Source organism: Thunnus maccoyii, chromosome 18 (genome assembly GCF_910596095.1).
Source record: "Thunnus maccoyii chromosome 18, fThuMac1.1, whole genome shotgun sequence".
In the NCBI taxonomy this organism is placed as follows: Eukaryota; Metazoa; Chordata; class Actinopteri; order Scombriformes; family Scombridae; genus Thunnus; species Thunnus maccoyii.
This window is the reverse complement of record NC_056550.1, coordinates 21,793,770-21,816,427: the sequence shown is the minus strand read 5'-3', so window position 1 is coordinate 21,816,427 and position 22,658 is coordinate 21,793,770. Positions and strand designations below refer to the sequence as shown.

The 22,658-nt window shown below is 40.4% G+C and overlaps 1 protein-coding gene across 4 annotated transcripts in view; it reads left to right on the top strand.

The window, feature by feature from the left end:
• The window catches only part of LOC121884337 (SH3 and cysteine-rich domain-containing protein 2-like), a 28,503-nt gene extending 26,290 nt beyond the window's left edge, over positions 1–2,213 (top strand). For all 4 annotated transcript variants that reach the window (XM_042393104.1, XM_042393100.1, XM_042393101.1 and 1 more), the window contains 2 exons: positions 694–831; positions 1,085–2,213. In XM_042393104.1, the coding sequence (XP_042249038.1) occupies positions 694–831; positions 1,085–1,183 (237 nt within the window). In that variant the 3' untranslated portion in view covers positions 1,184–2,213. The remainder of the gene's footprint in view (positions 1–693; positions 832–1,084) is intronic.
• The last annotated feature ends 20,445 nt before the right edge of the window (positions 2,214–22,658 follow it).

Here is a 22,658-nt window from a genome sequence, read left to right as displayed (position 1 = left end):
GCTGGAGTCTTATAGTGGGAGGATGCTGCGTGGTTGCTACCTCCTGATTGGGCGGTGAGTGCAAAGATCCTTTCACGGGTCCTGAGGTGGAGTCTCGTAGGTGTAAACTAATAGCAACGTCTGTTGTGAGGCTCCGCACGAACTCCTAGAACTGGAGTTACATCCAGGTAACTATTATATCTGACATTCAGGCGAAACAATTTCACTTGTTTGCAAAACAATTATTACCTTGATTTGAGTGATGCTAGAGCAGTGTCCTGCCATTATTTTATCACTGTGCAGACAGAGAAGTGACTAAGAGTTTGGAAGTGTTTGTGTTTCTCTCATTACTATTCATGACAGGGATGGCTACAAAAATGCCTCTTTGGTTTAATAATGAAACACTAAATAGATGATAACAACTGAACATTTGGCCTCTATGGACTTCTGCTTGTCAAAAAAAAAACATGTTCATCCAGTGGAAATAGACTAATCATCATCTGTATACAAAAAACAGCCAACGCCCACTGAAAAATTATACAAAACCAGACAGACGCAACATAGAAGTGTTGCTGCACCCGAAGAATAACACAATGTTTAAATATGAGACCTGAGAAGTCGAAGTTGATGCTGTAGCATGTTCAGTAATAGTCATGACGGCAACCAGATAAATTCCAAATGTTAATAACTGTACTGTGCACATTTCTTCTTCAGGGTAAGAGCGGTGACAGAGTCGGCTTCTTCCCTGCCAACTTTGTGCAGAGGGTCAGGCCTGGAGAGAGAGTGTGGCGAGTCGTCCAGGGCGCTTCCGGCAACCGAGATAGAGGACACATGGCCGTGAGGGAATCCCAGGTACCAGAATATTATCACTCTGACTTATTCTAATGTTTTTGTTTTCATTTTTTCATTTTGGGAAGTGGAAGTCACTCTACTCAGTATGTAATGACAGGATTTCATCCATCTATCTATTTCCTGTGATTGCTTTATCTTCTGCAAGGTCGCAGGAATACAATAAAAAAAAATGGCACTTTTTCACATATTTTTCTGACAAAACTTGAAAAAAAAGAAAACAGAGCGACTCAGTTTCTCTCTCTTTGTCTCTTAGATCTGTGTGGGGAAGCGAGAAGACGGCGAGGTGTTCCTGAAGCTGAGCAGCGGGAAGAAGAGAGGGCTTGTCCCGGCCGACTCCATCGAGGAGATCTGAACCTCTGCGCGCACATCACCATCCTTCCTCTTCCTCTCCCTCCTGGGACGCACCCATCTTCAAACTATCACCATCAACCCCTCCCCCCCTTACCTCCCCTCAGCCGCAGCCTCTCCAACCAGTCCTGACTGACTTAAACCAAACACAGATAAACTGGACACACACCCGCAAAGAGCTGGAACCACAGCCCAGTTGGGTTCCCACAATGAAAACATGGTTTCCAGTTGAATTGGTTTACTGTAAGTCTTCAGTAGAGTGTGCAGTTATACAGTAGTCCTGCTCTTAGAAGGGAGATGTTTTTCAGCATCCTAGTGTTCCTGTAGGTTTATCTTTCAAATACAAAAATGTATGTTTCTATCTAAGTCAAAAATGCTTTAAATATGTTTGCTGGATGCCGGTTCAGATTTTGTTTTTCCTCATCAAAAAAATGTCTTGTCTACCAACTTGGGAGGAGGCTGAGTCCTGTCATGATAACATGATGCCTCTGTCAGTGTCCTTTTCTTGTTTCTACCCACTCCATGTGTCTCATACCTATCTGCTCATGTCAGAGTCTCTGTCCTGGGGACTGATATCAGCTTTGTGCAGACTGGTACAGACAACATGAGGCACTCGCCAAGGACGACCACTGCCAGCCATAGAAAGCGACTGCCATTCAGAAAGACAAGAGAATCAGATGAAAGGGGGTACACACGCGATACGAAAATCCTCAGCAGCGTCAGGCTGAGTAATAACTGCACGCGCCAACTTCTGTGCAGAAATGAGAAGATTTTCAAAGGAATATTGGAGGCTGTGATGATTTCTTTTCACAGGAAACTCCGAAACTTTTTCCCCTGACTTTTTTAGTATAAAATAACAATGAAAATATAGAGCAAAAAAAAAAATGCATCTTTTAATTTGTGGTAAGAAAGCATAAATCAACTGGTGGAAAATTTGAAAAAAAAAAAGATCCTGTCCTTTTTGTTTTGGTTAATGACATATCCATGGCTTAATAAATGTTGGTGTAATGTCTCATGTTGACTGCTAAGAAAAAGCAGCAATTGTCAAGAGTCTATGTTTTGTTGTCTTACTGTTTTTTAAGCAAAGATGATGAAACCAGTCTCTCTAGGAAAACTGGGAGGGTGGTCCTCCTTGATTTGGCTGGTTCTTGCGAGCACAAACAGAGTGTCAACATCTTCCAAGTGTAGCAGTTACGAGTGGCAGGAGCTGGTTGCCTGTGTTCACATGACATGAGCTCTGCAGGCATAAAACTGTTTGTTACAGCAGAGACCTGTTGAAGAGCCGTAGCGGGTGTTGCAAGCGTTGCACAGCATTTTAACATGCCGTTCCTAGTGCTCTAACAGCTGAATATAAACTGCAGCCAGTCTGCCAGAAAAAACAACACAATGGGGGATCTTTCTGACCATGACAAGGAGTCTAAGTTTCACTGACAGCTTGGAGGAGGAACGCAGGGAAAGAGAGAGGGAAGTGGAGGAGTAAGAGGAGGAGGAGGAGGTGCAGTGAGACGGAGCAGAGAGAGGAATGACACGAGTGCTGAACCATTATGAGTCAGTGTGTGCATGCAGGTAGTGTTGTACCCACGGGTGCACGAGTCATCATTGATCAAATGTCAGCCTGTCTTCATCTCTCTCCATCTTCCGCACCCTGTTTGGCCTCTCCTGTCCTCTGGTATTGATGTGACTGGTCGCTTCTGACATAAAGCGAAGCCACTTTTTTCTTGTATCTAGGTACACTTTTGATGGTTTAGACTTCGATCGATTCATACATTCATTGCTTATTTAATAAAGTTGATACATTTCTTTAAAAGTGTTCCAGAGAGGAGGACATCACAAACATAACAAATATGTAAAATTGAAGGACAGAAAGCAGCAGGAGAACGGCATCACTGCAAATTATGAGATAATTTCACTCATCTGTCTTCTTTGAGAGCTCAGAGATCGAGCTAATATAATCCTTTTAGTCTACATTTCAATATATGTGAAAGCCTTTAGAGACTGTGACAAATAAGCTTTTCTTTGTGTAATAACAACAATAGCACTTCATTTTGTGTCATCTGAATAAGTTTCGTTGAGGTATCGCCTTCATACATGTGATTGCTGTCATATTTGAATATACTTTACCTGCAACTTCACTTCACTTCACCATGGAGATCTTCAGATGTTCCTTAAGTAAAACAAAACAAAAAAAAAACTGAAAAAACTGAGAATTACAACAGCAGCATCAACAATACGTCAGAGCTGGGGAAAAAATGGTATCTGAGCAGAACTGGATTTATGATTTTACTAATGTAAACACTTTGTTATCTTGCATTACGCCTAGTTTTATGTCACATGTTCACACCTTTCAGATTTCAAAGTATGTTAAATTTTAAAAGTATGTGTTTGGATGTCCAAAGTCATTGGTTGGCCACATACCTCAATAAAAGATCTTTGCAAAACATTCTCTGCTATTCATGTATATCTAGCCTGTCACATCCTGTTATCCACACAGGCACATTGAAAATACTCTTAAAAGAATATAGTGCATGATTGCATGTGTGTATGCTGCTCACGTACATCTATATAACAGGAGGCATGTAGCTTTTGGTTTATTCTGTCTATCTGTAATCATATTCTCGCAGCCTATTTAGCCCAAACATGGCAGGGAGCTCCTAAATAAACCGCTTTAATGGCCAGTTTCAGTGGCCTCCATGCATAATGCACCATCCGTCCACAAACACACTGCTGTGCACAGAGGAATGCCAAAATGATGCTCAAAACACAGTATCAGTATAAATAGCACGTAATACGCTGCTGGAGGGAGAGTTATTCAGACTTTTTTGTTTAATCACACACAGATACATAAACCAGAGACAAGGTAGTGACAACAAACAAAGAAAACAAATCCAGAAAACCAAGAGTGATTTGGTTTTATTTTTTTGGTTTTGATTTACACCAAAAATGAAAATGTCCATTCACTCAATAGCAAAAATTGTTTGTCATTAGCACAGCAAGTTAGCTGAGTGTTAGCTGAACAGGTGAGACTTCTCTCAATAGCCAAAAAAGTGCAGAAATGTAATATTTCCCACTTTTATACGTCATGTAGCATAAGTCAAGAATTCTAAAGCTAAACATTTGTGTTTTCAGTAGCACTAATCCATATTTTCTTATTAACAATGGGTCAAATGATGTGCAAGGTGTTGCATATAAACCCATGCTACCTACATTGCACCAAATAGATAAAGTTAGCAACTAGCTGGTGTATGTAGTGGAGCATTTATCAATTTAACAGTGCTGAATGCTAAGAGCTAAAGCAAAAGTGATTGCAAATGTTGTGAATGTAAATAGGCAACGGTTTGCTAACACGTTCACCTGAGGTGATATGTTGTATTTACGGGTTGAGCTGCAGCCCGCAAGAGGAGTTCAAGAAAATCAACTAATTCTTCTTTTAGAAATGTATATTTATGTCTGACTTTTCCACAAGCTGTTTGTGAAAGCATAATTGAACTCTGTCTTTGTTCTCTGTTGACAGAAATTACAACTCAACCCCATTTTCACATTAAGGCTTCAGTGAAGTCATCACACAAACTGACACTGACTTAAAACAAGCTCAAACTTAAAATGTTTAGTCTCTTTTTAAAAAATCTACATGTACTCACTCCTCTCCCCATCAATGACAGTTTCAGAATAGTTTCTTGACAGGTGGTGCTTTTCCTTGTGTTTTTGCTAGACTGCATTAGTGTACATTTATTTCTACTTTTTGACAATTTAATGCTTTTTAGCAGCTACTATTGCACGATGCAGTAAAAAAAAAGACAGCAAACTTGGCTTTGAAATACTTTGATTATGCTGTTGGCTGATGTTGTTTCCAGTTATTGTTTTTGGACCTTTTGGAGCTCTGAACAGCTGTTTCACATTCTGACATGGAGCTGTACTTGCTAACTTGCTGGTGTTCTGACATTACAGTAGACAAACAATTGCAACACTTAGATTTTTGGCTGAAATGTTCACTTTCTTTGCTGGTCACTGTGTTCAACGGCTGATTTTTGGATCAAAGCTGACACCAGCTAACAAAACCATAGTCGTGTCCTGACAGAGGGGATCTTGAGTCGGTCGATGTTTTAAGTTTCACTATCAAAAGTGGCTGCTACATACCTCTATTATCACTTGACAGTGCTGCCCATCTGCTGTGACTCAGAGCACGTCAAGTCCTCTCGAGCTGATGAAACTTTGCCAGTGTGGGAGAGCGTTATTGAACAGTCACATCTTTCGCTCCTTCCTCTAATCCTCTCATTTCATTTTTCTGGCTTGATCTGCCTCTCTCGATCACTCCCTGCCTTTCTCCTTACTGTCACTTCACAGACGTCGACGCAGACCCTCACACTCTCCCCTGTCTTTCACTGTCTCTCTTAATCTTCTGGCTCAGGCTCTCTCTCTGTCTGTCCTTCTCGCCCCTATCACTTTCTGTGAATGCCTCCCCTGCTGATCGCTCTCTCTCACTTGCATCAGTCTGGCTCTGAGTTACGCCAGAGAGAAGCAAACAACGGAATGACTGTCTGTTTCCTTTCCTCTTCTTCCAGCTCCTGTTTTGACATTACTTATGATTAAAGTTATTGTAAGGAGGCTACACTGGTCTCACCTAATTGGGTTACGGAGAAAAATCTAAGGAGGTGGGGAAGCTGTTGAAAGTGAAATTGCCTATTAATAATGCCTCATTTCTGCTGGCTGTGCCGGCTTGGCCTTAACGTTGAGTTTCTGAGGTAGTAAAGCGGCAGGAGGGTGACAATTAAGGCCTGGTGTAAATGTGTTTATTTCTGAAATCTGGCACAGCGTCATATCCAGCCGACCCTGCAAAGACCCTGCAGGGGTTTGCTTGTGCTCCTGTATAATAAATGTCCACTATCATTATTCAGAATGTCCCCCGCTGTTATTATTACGTCTCATGACCTTTCATGGTGCCTCCAAGCAAGTGTCAGGACTAACAGCCTCTGCGCCTTCTGTCCCGGTCCAGGTGAACAGACAGAGAATGACAAAAGGAGAGAGAGAGAGAGAGAGAGAAAAGAGAAAGAGATAGAAAGAGCAACAGCTGCTGCACAGTGCATTGTGTTCCTTGTCTTTTATCTCTCAGCCATGTGGCTCTTTGTAGACAACATGAACATCAAACTGTTTGTTTTTTTTTGTTTTTTTTTACAGATTCATTACCATTGTTGAACTGACGTGACTGAGCTGTTTGTTCTGTAGGGTCCAGTGTGGTTTGGGTGTGGACTAGGAAACACAATATGAGAAGCAAGAACAAACTAGATGTAGTTTTGCTTGACAGCTGTGAGCCAATATCTCACTATACAGCTGAACATCATCACGCTGTGAGCAGCTCAACAGTTCAAATTGATTTTCGGTGGCAATCTAATTGTTTCAGTGTGTCAGTTGCATTAGATATAACGTGTCTTAAGCGGGTGGCAAAAAACTTGTAGCATTAATTGAGAGTAAATAGAAAAGAAACTTACTTCAGAGCTATTGACCGTCAAGGTGAAACAGCCAATCTCAAACCATCATTTTTTGACAAGTCTTTTCCTCAAAGACGTAGAACTGGATGAATGGTTGTAATCTTGTTTTCCCCATATTTCACAGGTTTCATTACATGAGGCTACAGACAGGACAGAAGTATCGCACTGACCCTGACGGATTCAGCCTTTTCTCGGTCCACAGCAGCTGAGATTCTCTGGCTTCAAAGGGACTCATTCATCATTCTGTTCACCTTCTGAGTACTTGATTACTGCTAACATATATTTCACAGTTCCAGCTATGAAATATATGTTAACGCATATGACATGATATGACATAATCTGGCAGAAGTGGTCCTTTTTGCAAACTTCAGCAGTCTAGCAGTTTGATATCTCTCTTATGGTTGAGTATCCAGTTCTTAACTGAATTAGAATTGGAGATTTGTTAAAGGATAGGTTGATAGGATGAATAAAAATACACTGTGTAACCTGCTGCCTCTCTGCTGCCATTTGTTCAGTAGTTGATTTAAATGCACGTGTCATGGATACACAGAATTAACTTTGACTGGAGGCAGGAAAGCAACAAGGCGGGGGTCAAAACTGTCCCTTTCAGACTGTTTAAACATTCATGACACAATCAGCCGGAGTAAAAGCTAAGTGAGGTGAGGCGTGATAGCTTGAGCACACTCAAATGCTTTAAAGGTTTTTCAAGTCTGTCCTAAAACCACAGTCAGGAGCCCAAAGGAACAATGAAGCATGTTTTTCTTGCTGTAATCATTCCTCCTGTCCATACTGACCATTAGAAATCATAGACTTCATATAGCGTTTTCAATGTAAGTGATGGGAGACCAAATCCACAGCCCTCCTTCTGTGCAAAAATTGATTGAAAAGCTTATTTTAAGCTAATATGATATTTCAGTCATCCAAATTAGTCAAATCAAGTCAATATCTTTCAAAGTTACTGTCTTTTTAGTGCCAAATTCCCTCTTTTTGTTACAATCCTTCCACTGCAGATGAACAGGAAAACACTGTCTGTCGAGACACAAAGAGGAAATTTTATACTACAAAGACTGTAACTGTGGAAGATATCCACTTTATTTGACTAACTCAGAACAAACATATAAAAGTGTGGCTAAGCTAAGACAGTGAAATGTGATCACTGCACAAAAATAACTTAACGGATTACAGCTTTACTACATATAAGATAAACCTTCTCATCTGTGACCAATGATGATGTTTATGGTGGTCTAAAGCTGCTGAAAATAAAATGGTTTTCTCTTTAAAAAAAATTATGGAAAGAATCAGAACCGACATTTGGTAAAAGCTGGAACTAATAAGCATTAAGCCGCTGCTTTCTACAGAATATGTATCATAAACAGAAGGTTTTAAATGATCCCTTAATCTAATCCCTCATTTGCACTAATAACAGTCATTTAAACTACAACAATATAAATTACAGTTATAAAAGAGAGCTGTACACGGGTGGAATAGCCACATATACATTCACCATCTCCTTCCCTGAATCCTGAGCAGCCTCGCTCAGCCCCCACCCATACATACATACCCACAACACACACACACACACACACACATAGAGGCTCTCTTCCTCTGTGTTTCTTTTTATAAGTATGCAATTTTCACATTTTCTGTTTCTGGTGGGAGGAAGCGAGCGATTATCGAAGCAAAGCAAATAATGACAAAAGCACCTGTCAAGGGAATCCAATTGCAAAAAATAGAGCTGATTAAATAATTAGCTGTTCTAAGAATAGCAGGTAATCACAGGTTGCTAAAACACACGTACGCTCACATACACGGATCTGTCACTGATGCTGGCTGACAGAAGCATAAAGAATTATTTCTTCAGCTGTGAGTACAACATACCATTACCCTTTCTACTTCACCCACACATGAACAAATACAGTGCGAGAATCTGTCTTCCACGTCACGCTGCCACATACGCACAAATAAATATACAGTTTAAGCAGACAGAGAGAGAGAAATAGAGACAAAAAGCTATTTATAATGCTGTCACATGTTGTTTACAGATGGCACAGGGGTGGGGTTGAAGTTTATCATCTCTTTCCTGTTTTACATCCCCCCACTATTCCAGTTCATAAAGGAGAGACAAATGCAAGACAGTTTTCTTCTCAGAGACGCACACAAAGCTCGAGGCTGCGGCGCATCAATGTGCACACAGTCCAATAAGAAGCGAAATAGACAACCTTAACCGGGGAAGCGCCGACTGTCTTTTCATCTCACTCATCACTTCAAAACAAAGCATGCAGAAGACATGGTACCTCTTTCCTTCCAGCTATGCGAGCACGTTAATCAGGGATTAAGGAGTGACGAAGCAACAGAGAGCCGTCGGAAGGATAAACCAAGTTTTTGGGTGAGATTGGAACCACTTGTCAACTTTGCTTTTAAGAGGGAAAGAGAACATAAACACCATCACTCATGTGTCCAGTGGATTGTCTGTTCTGCTGCATAAACACTTCAAGCAGTAAGATGCTTGCACACTGAACTGGAGGGTTGTCTTGGATCCATCCAGTTTGATTGAAGATCTTGTAGAATAATAGAAGTCTAAAATGCAAACAAGTTGACACGTTTTCTAAGACTAATGATAAAATATGGAGAATATAACAATAACCAACTGCCTAGAAGCTGAGAGATTACATGGATATAAATGACTACATGGTTGTTTCCCTAATATTGATCAAAATAGTACATTTCAAAGAATTTATAAACACAAGCATTATTCTAATAAAAAACACTGCGAAACGCAAGCCGCGTTCATGTCATGTCATGTCTTGTCATTCATACATTCACAAATTCAAGTTCTCTTAAGAATGTGCATGCAAATGTTAGCATGTAGCACTGATATGCTAGATTTTGGTGTCTTTATCACTGTATCACATCCGCTTTTTCTGCAGGCTTAATTTATTCTTGTGTAACTGTTGGTCAGTAGCAGGGTGAAGGCTCAACAGTAAGTTCTGCAGACAGAGAGACAGTAATGACAGGTGGGATATAATACCAGGAGACGTAGGTCTGACTGTGATTCAGCGCTCGGTCCGTAACGATGACTGATGCTTCAAACAGGCTACTGACTCATCAGTCTTCTTCAGTGTCTCATACCATTAGCGGGGATCAGCTCGCCCAGTGTGCTCTGCCCCTGATCAGCGCTGATTAAAGGTAGACTAATATGGACGCTATGCTGCTCCTGTGAATCAGTGATTGTCCTACATTTGTTTAACACATTCTCCCTCTAATTAAAGTCAACTGTGACCCTGCATACCCCCCATGCACGCACACACACACACACACACACACAGAGCATGATATGCCCTATTAATGAAACATGAGCTTCAGCCACTCCGCTGAACCCTCTCCCCCTCTCCCTCCCTCTCTTTCTCATTGCTCTCCTCTCTCTCTCTCCAAGAGTGTGCAGCCAGAGGCATCGCTGGTGGGGAAGCACTGGTCTATGAGCAAGAGCTGCTGCAGCACACACACACACACACACACACACACACACACACACACACACACATATACACTGACAAGCTGTTATAGTGAACAACTCACGTCATCGTTCTCTCCACACAGCTGACCTTTACTTTAGTCAACAAATAGATGAAATGAAACTGTGAGCGCCTGGTGGTGAAGAAGAAGAAGAAAAAGAAGCACCTCTCTGTTTTTCAGAGGCTGGGTCTCAGTCTTAAAAACTGATTTCCTTTCTCACATATACACATATATAAAATACTTGTATTTACATCAAATGCCTCTCATTTACAGTGCAAGTCCGTCTTTAGGTAAAAGTGTTAGTGGGCCATTTGACCTTCAAATTTCTCTCTCAAAGTTGTTCAACTTAAGGGTCTATGCAAGATGCTGGAACTACATCAATATTTTAAAAAATAGTTGAACATTTTGGAAATACACATTCACTTTCTTGTGAGGGTTAGATGAGAAAATCAATACCACTCTCACGCCTGACAGCGGCATCAATCTTCTCATTTAATTCTCGATAAGAAAGAAGTGTAACTCCCAATTTATCAAACCATTTCCTCCATTGCTTGTGCATATTTTTCTGCACAAATTGAAAAATACCTCTTGTGTCCCATCTTTACATCAGTTCTGTGGAGCAGATGACTATATAAAGAAATCCATCATGAGTCGATGTCGGTTCGGGCTGAAAGTAGTAAAAAACATTGGAAACGGAGCGTTCAGAGCAGTCTGAAGGCAGTGGTTTTTGCTCAAAGGGATTACTTCTACATACTTGGTTAAACTGTCAGTTCAGCAACACCACAGTGATCCTACAGTGTCTGTTTTTCACAGTTTTTCCTGAATGCTTAAACACTATCAGTGATTCTTGAAGCACTATCTCTGAAACCATTAACACTTGTAGCCAGTGCATTTACCAAGTGTGCCAAACTGATTGCATGTTCTCTGCTTCACACTCGGTCTGTAATTTTATAACACACTATTTGCAAAACTGTAAACACAACTCACTGCTTTACACTCAGTTTGCAATTTATTAACACACGTCTGGCAAAACTGTAAACATTGGTCTCTACGTTGCTACACTATTTTACCAATTGCCTCTCTACATTGAAACGTGAAAACACTCTTAGATAATGAGTTCACTTACAAATCAGAGCTTGAGCGCTATAAATAGGCCAGAGGTAAACATTTGTAAAACTAGAGGAGGACGACAAGGACGAGGACAAGGAGGTGAAGAAGTAAGATGAAGAGGAGGAGGAGGAGGACAGAAGAGGTGAAGTGGGATGGGGGAGAAGGAGAGGAAGGGGAGTCAGGAATACAATAACTGATGAAATCAGGGTGACTGTAGTGGACCATGTTGTCAACCATGGGATGACCATGAGGGAGGCTGGAGAACGGGTTCAACCAAATCTGAGCGGCTACACTGTTGCAGGTATCATCCGGATATTTAGAAAATGAGAACTGGTAAGTAACTGTAGGTGTTGTACTCTTACTGGTACAGTAATATGCACTGTACTTTCATAATGAGAAGTATCTATCTATCATTAAAACCATTCAAATGTTTTTTACAGAGCTGCAAGAAAACCAGTATCTGGTGTAAGAGGTCCACTGCTCACTGCAGAGCAGGAGACCCACATTGTAAATAAGGTCATTGAAAATAACTGCATCAGACTTAGAGAACTGCAGGAGCACATAACGGCAGATAAAACCATATTCCAAAAGGTCAACAGAGTGAGTCTTTCTGCACTGTCTCGTCTACTGGAACACAATACAGTTAAGATGAAGCATCTGTACAGAGTCCCTTTTGAAAAAAACTCAGACCATGCAAAACAACTGAGATATGAATATGTACAGGTAAGCTATACTATCCTATCATTGGTACTGGATCTGGAGGTGTGTGGAGCTACATCATATTGACTTGACCTGTCTTTCATACTGTGCTACGTTGTTTTGTCTTGTATCTGTCAGAGAGTCATGGAGCTAGAAGCAGATGCAATACATCATGAGCTAATATATGTGAACGAGGCAGGTTTCAACCTTGCAAAAACAAGGGGCCGTGGCAGAAATATCATCACCGTGCCATTGTCAACGTCCCGGGACAATGTGGTGACAACATAACAATATGTGCGGCTATTAGTCAAAACGATGTCCTTCACCATCATGCAATCCTTGGCCCATACAACACTGCACGCATTATCACATTTCTGGATACCCTTCACAGTAAACTAATTCCTAATGACCAGGAACCAGAGCAGCCCAGGTACGTTATCATCTGGGACAATGTTAGTTTCCACCGGACTGCTTTGGTCTGCAACTGGTTCACAGGTCATCCACTTTTCATCGCATTCAGTCTCTCCCCATTCTTGGAAGGTGCATGATCGCCAGCCCCACCGACTCATACCCCTTCTACAAGCAATCATGGAGGTTTGTGGGGGCATCGATCAGGGGTCATGGAAGGCCAGGAGGTGATACTCTCCACGCTGTCTAGCTCAAGACAGCATCACATGTGATGTGGATGAACTTTTTCCCTTTATTTTTTATTGATTGTGTGAGTACACATCCATACTTTACACATTTGGATACCTGTGTGTATGTGTGTTTACTACATGTATGATAAAACTTCATTGCAAACTGCAATGCCCTGCACACAGGGCAAAAGCCACGAGTGTTTTTTATTTGTACTATCAGTACGTAGTCGGTGCTTCATGTGCTTATCCAAACAATGGTTTGTATGTACTGCATTGATGCAAAAACACATATATTAAAAAGACTTTGAAGAGTTTTGCAAGAATTGTTTGCTTTTGTAAGAGATGTATAAGGTTATGCTAGTTTGGTGTAAGGTTTTGTGGATAATGTGTAGAGTTATAAACACAAGTGTAGAGCAAAAATAGCCTATAGTTTCAAAGATAGTGCCTAAACACCTGTGTTTTACAGCACGTCTAATGTTGCTTTCTGTTTGTAAAGTGACATATACGATCTACACAAGTCAAAACCATCAACACCAACAGCTACATTTATGATTCTGACGTTGACGTTAGCGCGAGCATGCCTTTACAGAACTCCTCCGCATCCAGCCACTGCCATTCCTAGACTGTACCGACTGAGCTGAGGATGAACTCACTTTGTTCTCTGGCTGCCTGACAATTGCTGAATTGCTGCAACAGTATCTCTCTGCTGGATTTACTGTAACTTCTCCATCTGATAACAAGCAAAGGAGGACAAGAGTGACAATGCCATTTATCATCTGCATTACCGACCTAATGACTGTCTCGGTAGAAGAGTGCTATATTCTCATTACTAGAAACAGACACATAGGCTGCAGGTAAACTGTTAATTGTTGAGAGTGACAGTTTATTCTTGTCATGTCATACAACAATTTCTGACTAACATTCTCATCTGTATTTCTCAAAAGAACAGAAATGATAACATGCTCAGATTCACACAACAACTTAGAAACTTCAATTTGATGCATGACTAATTTGAGAACCAAAAATGAACTCATCATGCCCCAAAAGGCTGAGAAAACCTGACATAAGGTCTTTGTATTCTGCTACTTGATTATATATTTTTCTTCTATTCTGTGTTTCTGTATTCATGCTCTGTGCTTAACTTCCACTTTGTTTGATCCCTGCTGAATTACTTTTGCTCCTTTAAAAAAAACTCAATTTCCCCACAGGGATCAATAAAGTTTCTTTCATGCAAAAATGCATATCAAACCAGGCGACTCTCAGACTGCTGCTTCATGTCACTGTAACCTTTTCTTCCTCTTGTGCTGTTGAGCTCATGTAAACTAATCATTCAGGATTACATGGCTCTTAATTGAATGCTGGCTCACCCGCTGTTCGTGTGTATTTTGCTTTATGACGATTAAACAGCAGGCTAAAATCAATCTGTTTCGGCGTACTCTCACACATAGATGCAAGACAGGGGTAAACACACAGTAACACAAATGGCTGATTGAAAAATGAATGAAACCAGGAAAGAGATATGGAGTGTAGCAAGGTCGTTTTAATCAAGTTCTCACTATTTGTCAGCCTTGATGAATTATTAAAATGACCAGAATTTTCAGGAGATAAGTCGAAGATGTTGTAAAACAAGGTACCTGTCATTTCCTGATTGCTCTCTTGCAGCACTTTTAATTACTAGTGGAGCTTGACTGAAGCACAGAACACTTATTGGAAGTCAAGTTTTGATAGATGGAGCAGCAAACACGATGAATACGGGGAAATAAGGACAGCGTCGGATATTGTGATGTGGATGTCAACAAAAGGAGGTGTAATCAACCCTAAATTGTCATCTCTGGTAATCAGGTCCCATCTCAGTCAACACAGATCAGCGGATAAGAAAATCTCATCTGATCCGATCGAAATAACTCTGATAGTCTGTCAAGATAAATCATGTCAGTGTTTCATTTTGAGAGTTTCTTTTTCACATTCATGACTGTATTATGCAAATCTGGTTGTCACATTGAAGGAACAATATGGGTTTTCTAACCTGCACCATCAATCCGTTGTCAGCCTGTGGACATGTGACTCATTGCAATTCAGTCTCGCATTAATCTGGTGCTGCAGAGCTACCTGAAGCACACTATATAATCTGTACCATACCAAGACACAAAGCGATTTGTTATGCAGAAAGATAAATAACCGTTCACATTGTCTCTTCCTGAGACAAAGAAATACACTCACCTTATTATACACCTCTTCATGGATTCATGTTTGCACCATTTTTCATGAAAGGACACTGCAAGGATCACAAATTGCAGACGCAAAGACAAAGGAAGCACTGGAAAATTTGCAAATGAATATTACGCCAAACAAAATGATCCCAAGCAGAAGACAAAGAACGACCATGAAGACAAACAGCAGAGAGGCAAAGGAGAGCTTTGATGTACAATGTGACATGATTTAATGATCAAGAAAAGATGATAAACAGCCTCCTGTTGATGGTAGGTCACCGAGGGACGTTTACAACTCGAGGATGAGTAAAAACAAGTGTACAAGAGTTCCTCTGTCATGCCAGTAGACTAAATGTGCTGACAGAAAAGCTTGCTCTCTGAATTCACAACTCCTTACACAATGTTGAAGGAGTCCTAAAACAAACACCATCAATCTACTCCTTTTTGGATGACTTTCAACGTCCTGGACACTGCTGCGCCTGCTCCAGTTTCCTAGGAACTGGGACCACCTGCCTCGATAGCCACTTTTGTGAAGCAGACGGATTTATGTAAGCAAATTTTTTTCAGCATAAATAAAAATACACTGTGTCACTCTGAAGCCTCTCTGCTACCATTTGTTCAGTAGCTGATTTATATGTGTGTGTCAAGGTTACAAATAATTATTAACTTTGAGAGGCAGGGGGGAAAAAAATGTCCCTTTCAGACTGTTCAAACATTCATGAAGGAACATGAGGTGAGACATGATTGCTTGAGCACACTCAAATGCTTTAAAGCCACTGGAAACCACAAATCCACAACAGCCTTCTAACTATGTAATTTAGGATTCTTATGAAGCATCTAAAAAGTATTAGAAATTAGTTTCAATCCAAATTCGAAATATTGTCATTTAAGTTGTTATAAACTTTCCTGATATTGGGTTTGAATTGGGCGTGCTTATGCTTTGGCATTTATAATGCAAATTACGCAATAAATTCAACGAACCAATCATAAACAACATGATGTGCTGCACTAAGCTTATTGTCTCATATGTTACCGAAGTTTCTGTGTCACTGGTAGAATTTCTGCATCTCAACTCACTTAATTTTGCCATATTCTTCATTACTGCAGCTTATTACCTGTTGTACATTTAAATATATACTAGTTCTGCTCAAGCACTCTTAGCTCTCTCCTTCTTTTAGCGACTTTCTCGCTAATCACACAGTTGTTTACATGCTTTTCAGATCTGCTAATTACTTTAGCTTAGCAGTTAGCAATAGCTTCCCTCTCTCCCTCTCACTGTCATGCTCTCTCTTGCTCAGTGTGTCTTATGTTTAGCTATTCTCAGGCTTTTCGAGGCTCAGTGAGTTAGAAGTGCGGCTCTGCACCATGGAAACCACAGTCCTCATCCTGTGCAAAAATTGATTGAAAAGCTTATTTGAAGCTAATATGATGTTTCAGTCATCCAAATTAGTCAAATGAAGTCAATATCTTTCAAAGTTACTGTCTTTTTAGTGCCAAAGTCCCTCTTTTTGTTATTATCCTTCCACTGCAGATGAACTGGAAAACACTGTAGAGACACAAAGAGGATTTTTTTTACAGCAAAGACTGTAACTGTGGTAGATATCCACTTTGACTAACTCAGAACAAACACTTAAAAGTGTGGCTAAGCTAAGACAGTGAAACAGCTTTACTACATATAAGATATACCTTCTCATCAGTGACCAATGGTGATGTTAGTCAATTAGTCAATTCAAGTAGATATCTTTCACCTTTACAGTCTTTTTAGTGCCAAAGTCTCTTTTTGTTACTATACTTCCACCGCAGCTCAACAGGGAAACACTGTCCGAGGAAACACAAAGAGGGAATTTGATGTTAAAAAGACTGTAAATGTGGTAGATATCCACTTAATGTGACTAACTCAGACTGCTGAAGTCTCATTTAAGTTTCAGATAAACTTTTAAATGCATTTGTATGAACAGGATGAATTATTACAGTGAGAAAAACCTCTTTCAGTGTTCATTCGGGCACCTGACTGTTCTTTTAAAGGACCAGTGTGTAGGATGTAGTGGCATCTAGCAGTGAGGTTTCAACTAACCAAACCCCCTGACCCCCTTCCAGGTGTGTAGGAAAACCTACGCTGGCCATGAAACTCACAAAAAATATGAAAGGCCCTCTCTAGAGCCAGTGTTTTGTTTGTCTGTTCTGGGCTACTGTAGAAACATGGCAGTGTAAAATGGTGGGCTCCATGGAAGAAGACCCGCTCCCTATGTAGATATAAAGGGCTCATTCTAAGATAACAAAAACACAATTCTCATTTTCAGGTACACTAATTAAAATACTTATAAATATTATATTCCATTTCCAAGTTCATTCCACTAGATGTCACTAAATTCTACATACTGCACCTTTAAGACAGACCCGAAAAATGGTGAACCTATCCTTTAAGTTTGCCAAGAGGTCAGTGATGAGGAGTGTGGAGAATATAGGGCTAATTTGAAGGTCATGTTGGTCTGTCTGGTCGGCAGGGTGAAGTCCTTATAGAATAATGTAACAGGATGTGTCATGAGGAGAGCTTCTTGGTTGTATTTTGTATTTTATTGACAGAACAGTTTTCACGGTTTTGTATTTACGGTTGTGCAACATTTTCAATCCACTGGTACGAAAAATACACATAAACTCCTGTCAGATCATACAATTTTAAGTGTTACCTTGGAGCTATGCCTTCAAGAGCAACAGAAACCTAATTTCGAAACATAATTTACAATTGTTTTTTTCAGTAACATATTGTCTTGCCTAACCTTGTCACTGTAGAGAATTGTATGCCCACTAGCAAGCACTTTTAATTTATGCTTGGCCATTGTTGTTTAACCCTCCTTGCATCGTGTACAGCAGACAGAAGAGCAGACTATGTTTACACCTGCGCAGAAGGCTCTCTGTCTTATTGTTATTTTGTTAATCCTGTCAGTTTAGAAGGCGTGTAGTTGTGTTACAGCTGCAAAAAGCTCTCTTCGAACAGGGCCATGGGAAAAGGAGGAGAAGGGAGGGGAGAAGAGGTTTTGGGTCATCTATTCTGGAGGAAGCAGGCTAAATCAGGGCATGACGGCTGTATGGTTAACCTACTTCAGTTTATCTCCTTGTTTCTGGATTTTCTCAAGCAACGTCTTTCTCTTTCTGTGACTGCCTCCTTTTTTTTTTTTTTTTTTTTTTTTTTTTTCTTTTTTTTTCTCCTGGATGTTCTATGAGTCAGACTGGGAAAGGAGGATGTGGATTGTTACCCAAATTAAAAAAATATATCCTGTGTGGAACAAAAAATAAGGCTTTATTGATAAAGGGGTGAAAACAGGTATGCAAAAAACAAATTGGCTTCAGAAAAGTAGTATTTATTGTAGGTCTTCTATAAATCATGTTATTGCATCCGCATGTACCCTGAACATGCTCTTAGTTGTTTGTTTAGGAGGGATGCACTTATAATTTCTGATGACATCTAGCTATTATTCTGGACAACAGCATCTACCAAATGACTGTAATGTAATAATGTTTGTACACACTTGGACAACACTACAAGGCACTAAACACCTACATATATGTAAGAGTATTTGCTGTGTTAGTGGTAAAATGCTATAAGTTGAGACATTACTTGAATCATTTTTGTGGCCTGTCAAACCACTCAGTGAGTACTTGTTCCCGTAGGTGGAGGCAATTTTATCCAGAAGCTGTCGTCACTGGGAGAAAATGATTCATGACGGTATCAAGGTGATTCAAATTTTTTATTAGTGCATTTTTGCCCTTGAGTGGGAAAAACAGCGCCATAGAAACATACACTGCTTGCAAAACAAAACTGCAAAGCTAGAATTATGTAAATAGACTTTTTGTATGAGTCACAAACTGATTATGCATCAGGGAATAGGCCAGGCAAGGCAAGTTTATTTGTATAGCACATTTCATACATAACTGCAATTCAAGGTGCTTTACACAAGGCACAAGACATTTAAAGGCATAAAAATACAATAAAAGTAGTTAAGGTTGGAGCGTTTCTCATATTCTCAGGAAGTTTATTCCAACAATGAGCAGCTTAATAACTAAATACTGCCTCACCATGATTTGTTTTGACACTGGGAATAGTTAGTAGACCAGTCCCTGAAGACCTGAGATTCCTCAAGGGTTGTAGTCTGTAGTGTGAAAGCAAGTCGGAGGTGTATTTGTGCCCCAAACCATTCAGTGATTTAAAAACTAGCAGTAATATTTTAAAATCAAGTCTGTGATTCACTTTTTTAGTTCTAGTTAGAAGTCTGAAGCTGCATTCTGAATGAGCTGAAGCTGTCTTATATCCTTTTTGGGGAGACCTGTAAAAAGATTGTTACAGAAGTCTAATCTGCTGAATGTAAAGGCATGGATGAGTTTTTCTACGTCTTGTTTGAACATGAATCCTCTGATTCTGGCTATGTTTTTGAGATGGCAGAAGGCTGACTTGATGTGACTATTATAGTTAAGGTCTGAGTCCATAATAACACCACAAGGTTTCTGACTTGACTTTTAGCCTTCAACGACAGCGAGTCGAGGTGAGCTCTAACTTTCAGCCTTGAATTTTATCACTGAAAAAGCAGCTATTTCGTTGCATTTATTGGAAGAGAGGAGTTCAGGGGGCTCTTTGTGCTGGGGGGTTTGTCAGCCTATCAACAGCAGCAAATAGGTTGAGTGCATTATTTATATTTTTATGGATGATGTCAGAGAAAAAGGCTTGTCTAGAGTTTTTCAATTCTAAGTTATTAATATGAAGTCTCTCTTTAAAGATGTTGTAGTGAATCTGGATATTTGTTTTTTCAAATATTCTCTTCTCTTCTCTGGATTTTTACAGATGTAGCATTTCTCCATGATGCTTTCTGCTTACTGGAGATTGTTTTAATCCTTACAGGTGCAATGGCCTCCAGAATAGTGTCCCATCTCCACAGGTCCACCTTAAATATTGAAATGAAATCTCTTTTTTTTGTTTGTTTTTGGGGGGATTTCTTTTGGAGCTGTCAACAGGTTAAGACAAATGGTCACCCTTTATATAAAGTCTGTACACAATTCCCGTATAAATTACCAACATTAGCAGTCAAACCACATTAGTGTCGGTTTGGATTTGGATCGACAACCTTTCAGCCCTGTCAAAAACTCAGTCATTAGAACAGTCTGTGTGACACAGAAGCTAATTAGACCTCTTACATTTGATTAGAAACGTGAGGTTAGTGTAATTTATTCCACATATAGGACTGTTATATGATGGGATCACCAAGGTTTAGTCCAATGTGATTAAAATGTCTTCAGTGATTAAAAACATATATAAAATAATGTGAATTGATTTTCCCTGAATAAAATTTACACCTATTAAATGTTTCTTGGAGCTAATCAAAAGATGAATGTGGCATTTTTGCAACCCAGTCTCTGTGATACTGGTTAGTTTTCTCTTCATGCTGCTCTGTGATGCACATATTGCAAAAATCAAGCTCAGCGTGTCACACCAAAGGTCATTCTCAGTATGTGGATAATTGCCATGGCCTTTCCAGAGAGTGAGAGCGTGATTGTGAGGGTGTGGTTAACCATGCGTTTGATAGTGTTGCTTGGCCCTTATGACACCAGGCAGCATCATCACTCTTGAGGGACTTTGTGGCACCAGTGGAAAACAATTATCAACTCTGCAGTCAACAAGGAACATCAAATCACTGGGGTACTTTCTACACCTGTTGAAAGCCTGAAAAACAGACCCATTTGTTCTATAAACACCACTGACAAGACAAGGAACGTTACAAAGATTTAAGAAAACCTTGTTTACGGTTTTGCATCACCATAGAAACAAGACCATCCTTTCAAATTCCTGCTCACTGGAGAACTGTTGACTCTGAAAGCAAGTCTAAGAGGCACTCAGTGTCTAATTGATGCTTTTATCTGCCCTTTGTAAATGTCATTTTACGAGGGAACAAGATACACAATAACCACAGAAAAGATAATTATGGATGTAACAGTGACAGCTGCTGTGGCATTCGTTTCTATCGTGTGAAGCCCTTGCAACTTGACAGAGCGTGCAGGTCAGCGGTTGTACAATATTTTAATGTATGGAACCTAAAGAAGAAGAGCAGCAGTTAGTGAAGGAAGGAAGGTAGCCTGAGTCTGCGAAGCCAAGAGGATGACCTTCAGCAGAGCAGTGAAGACACCATCTGAACTCGAACTGACAGGCTGCTACAGAGTTTAGCTGAAGCTTTGAAATGTAGTCCGCCTCGCTCCACTGGACCACCAAAAAGAGGGAATTGTTTAACACAAAAAATGACCTGTTTAACAGAGCTGAAAAAGAAACTTTGAATTCAGAACCTTTGATTTTTAAATATATATCTAGTTTTTCCCCCATCAGCTGCTTTTAAATGGCAGCAAAATGTACAAATGTCTGCAAATGTCTGACCTGCTGCAAACTTGAGCAGCAACAATTAGTAAGAAAACAGGCAAATATTTCAATGATTATTTAATCATCTAATTTTTTAAGCAAAAACTGATGATTTGTAGATTTTCTGTTTTAGATCATTGTGAAAAAGAATATTTTTGGGTTTTAGACTGTTAGTCTGTCAAAAACATGGCATTTGAAGAAGTCACCTTGGACTCTGGGAAACTGAACTTTTCACTATTTTTGGAATTGTGTAGACTATTCATTTAGAAAACCAGAATAACCAACACTGAAAATTGTTAGTTCCAGTTCTACTGAAAACCTAGAGGAACTATGAGATTCAGTGGTCTTTTTTTTTTGAAAATTAACACATTGCCCATTGCTCTGACCCCTGTGGCCATGAAGGTTTTTGAAAGACTCATCTTTCCCCACCTTAAATCAATCACTGACCCCTGATGGATCCCATGCAGTTCGTATAGTGGACTAACAGGACTGTGGATGACACAGTCAACCTGGGCCTGCACTTCATCCTCCAACATCTGGACAGCCGGTGATCCCACGCCAGGATCCTGTTTGTTGACTTCAGCTTGACATGTAACACTATTGTGCAAGAGCTCCTCCACACCAAGCTTTCCCAGATGACTGTGCCTGAGCTTCTCTGTCTGTGAATCACTAACTTCCCGACAGACAGGAAGCAGCATGTGATGCTGGGAAAGCACACCTCTACCCCTTTGACCATCAGCATCAGAGTACCACAGGGCTGCGTCCTCTCCCCTCTCCTCTACTGTCTGTATACAAATGACTGCACCTCCATAAGCTACTCCTTAAGCTACTCAAGTTTGCAGATGACGCAATTGTTATTGTTCTGATCCATGACAGGGACGAGTCTGCATATAGACAGGAAGTGGCGCAGCTAACATCCTGATGCAGCCATAACAGCCTGCAGCTAAACACCCTCAAGACAGTAGAGTTGGCAATGGACTTCAGGAGAGCCCCCCTATCCCTCCCTCCCTCCACTCACCATCAACAGCACCACAGTTGCAGCTGTAGAGTCATTTAAGTTCCTCGGCACCACCATCTCCAAGGATCTTAAATGGGACATCAACATAAGCTGTATAACCATGAAGACCCAATAGACAACATTCTTCCTGAGGCATCTGAAGACCTGCCACATGCAGTGCTGATCCATCACTGTTTGGTACAGAGCAGCAACCCAACAGGACATTCGCTTAGCTGAGAAGATCATTAGTGGCAAAATCGTGGCTCCTCCAGGGCCAAGCAGCGTGCAAGCAAGATCATCTTTGACCAATCCCACCCTGGACACAGACTCTTTGAACTTCTTCCCTCAAGAAAAAGACCTCCACCAGCAGACACAGAAGCTGCTGCCCTACTAAACAGCTGAGCTGTACTGTTATCAAACAGGACTCCACATTTC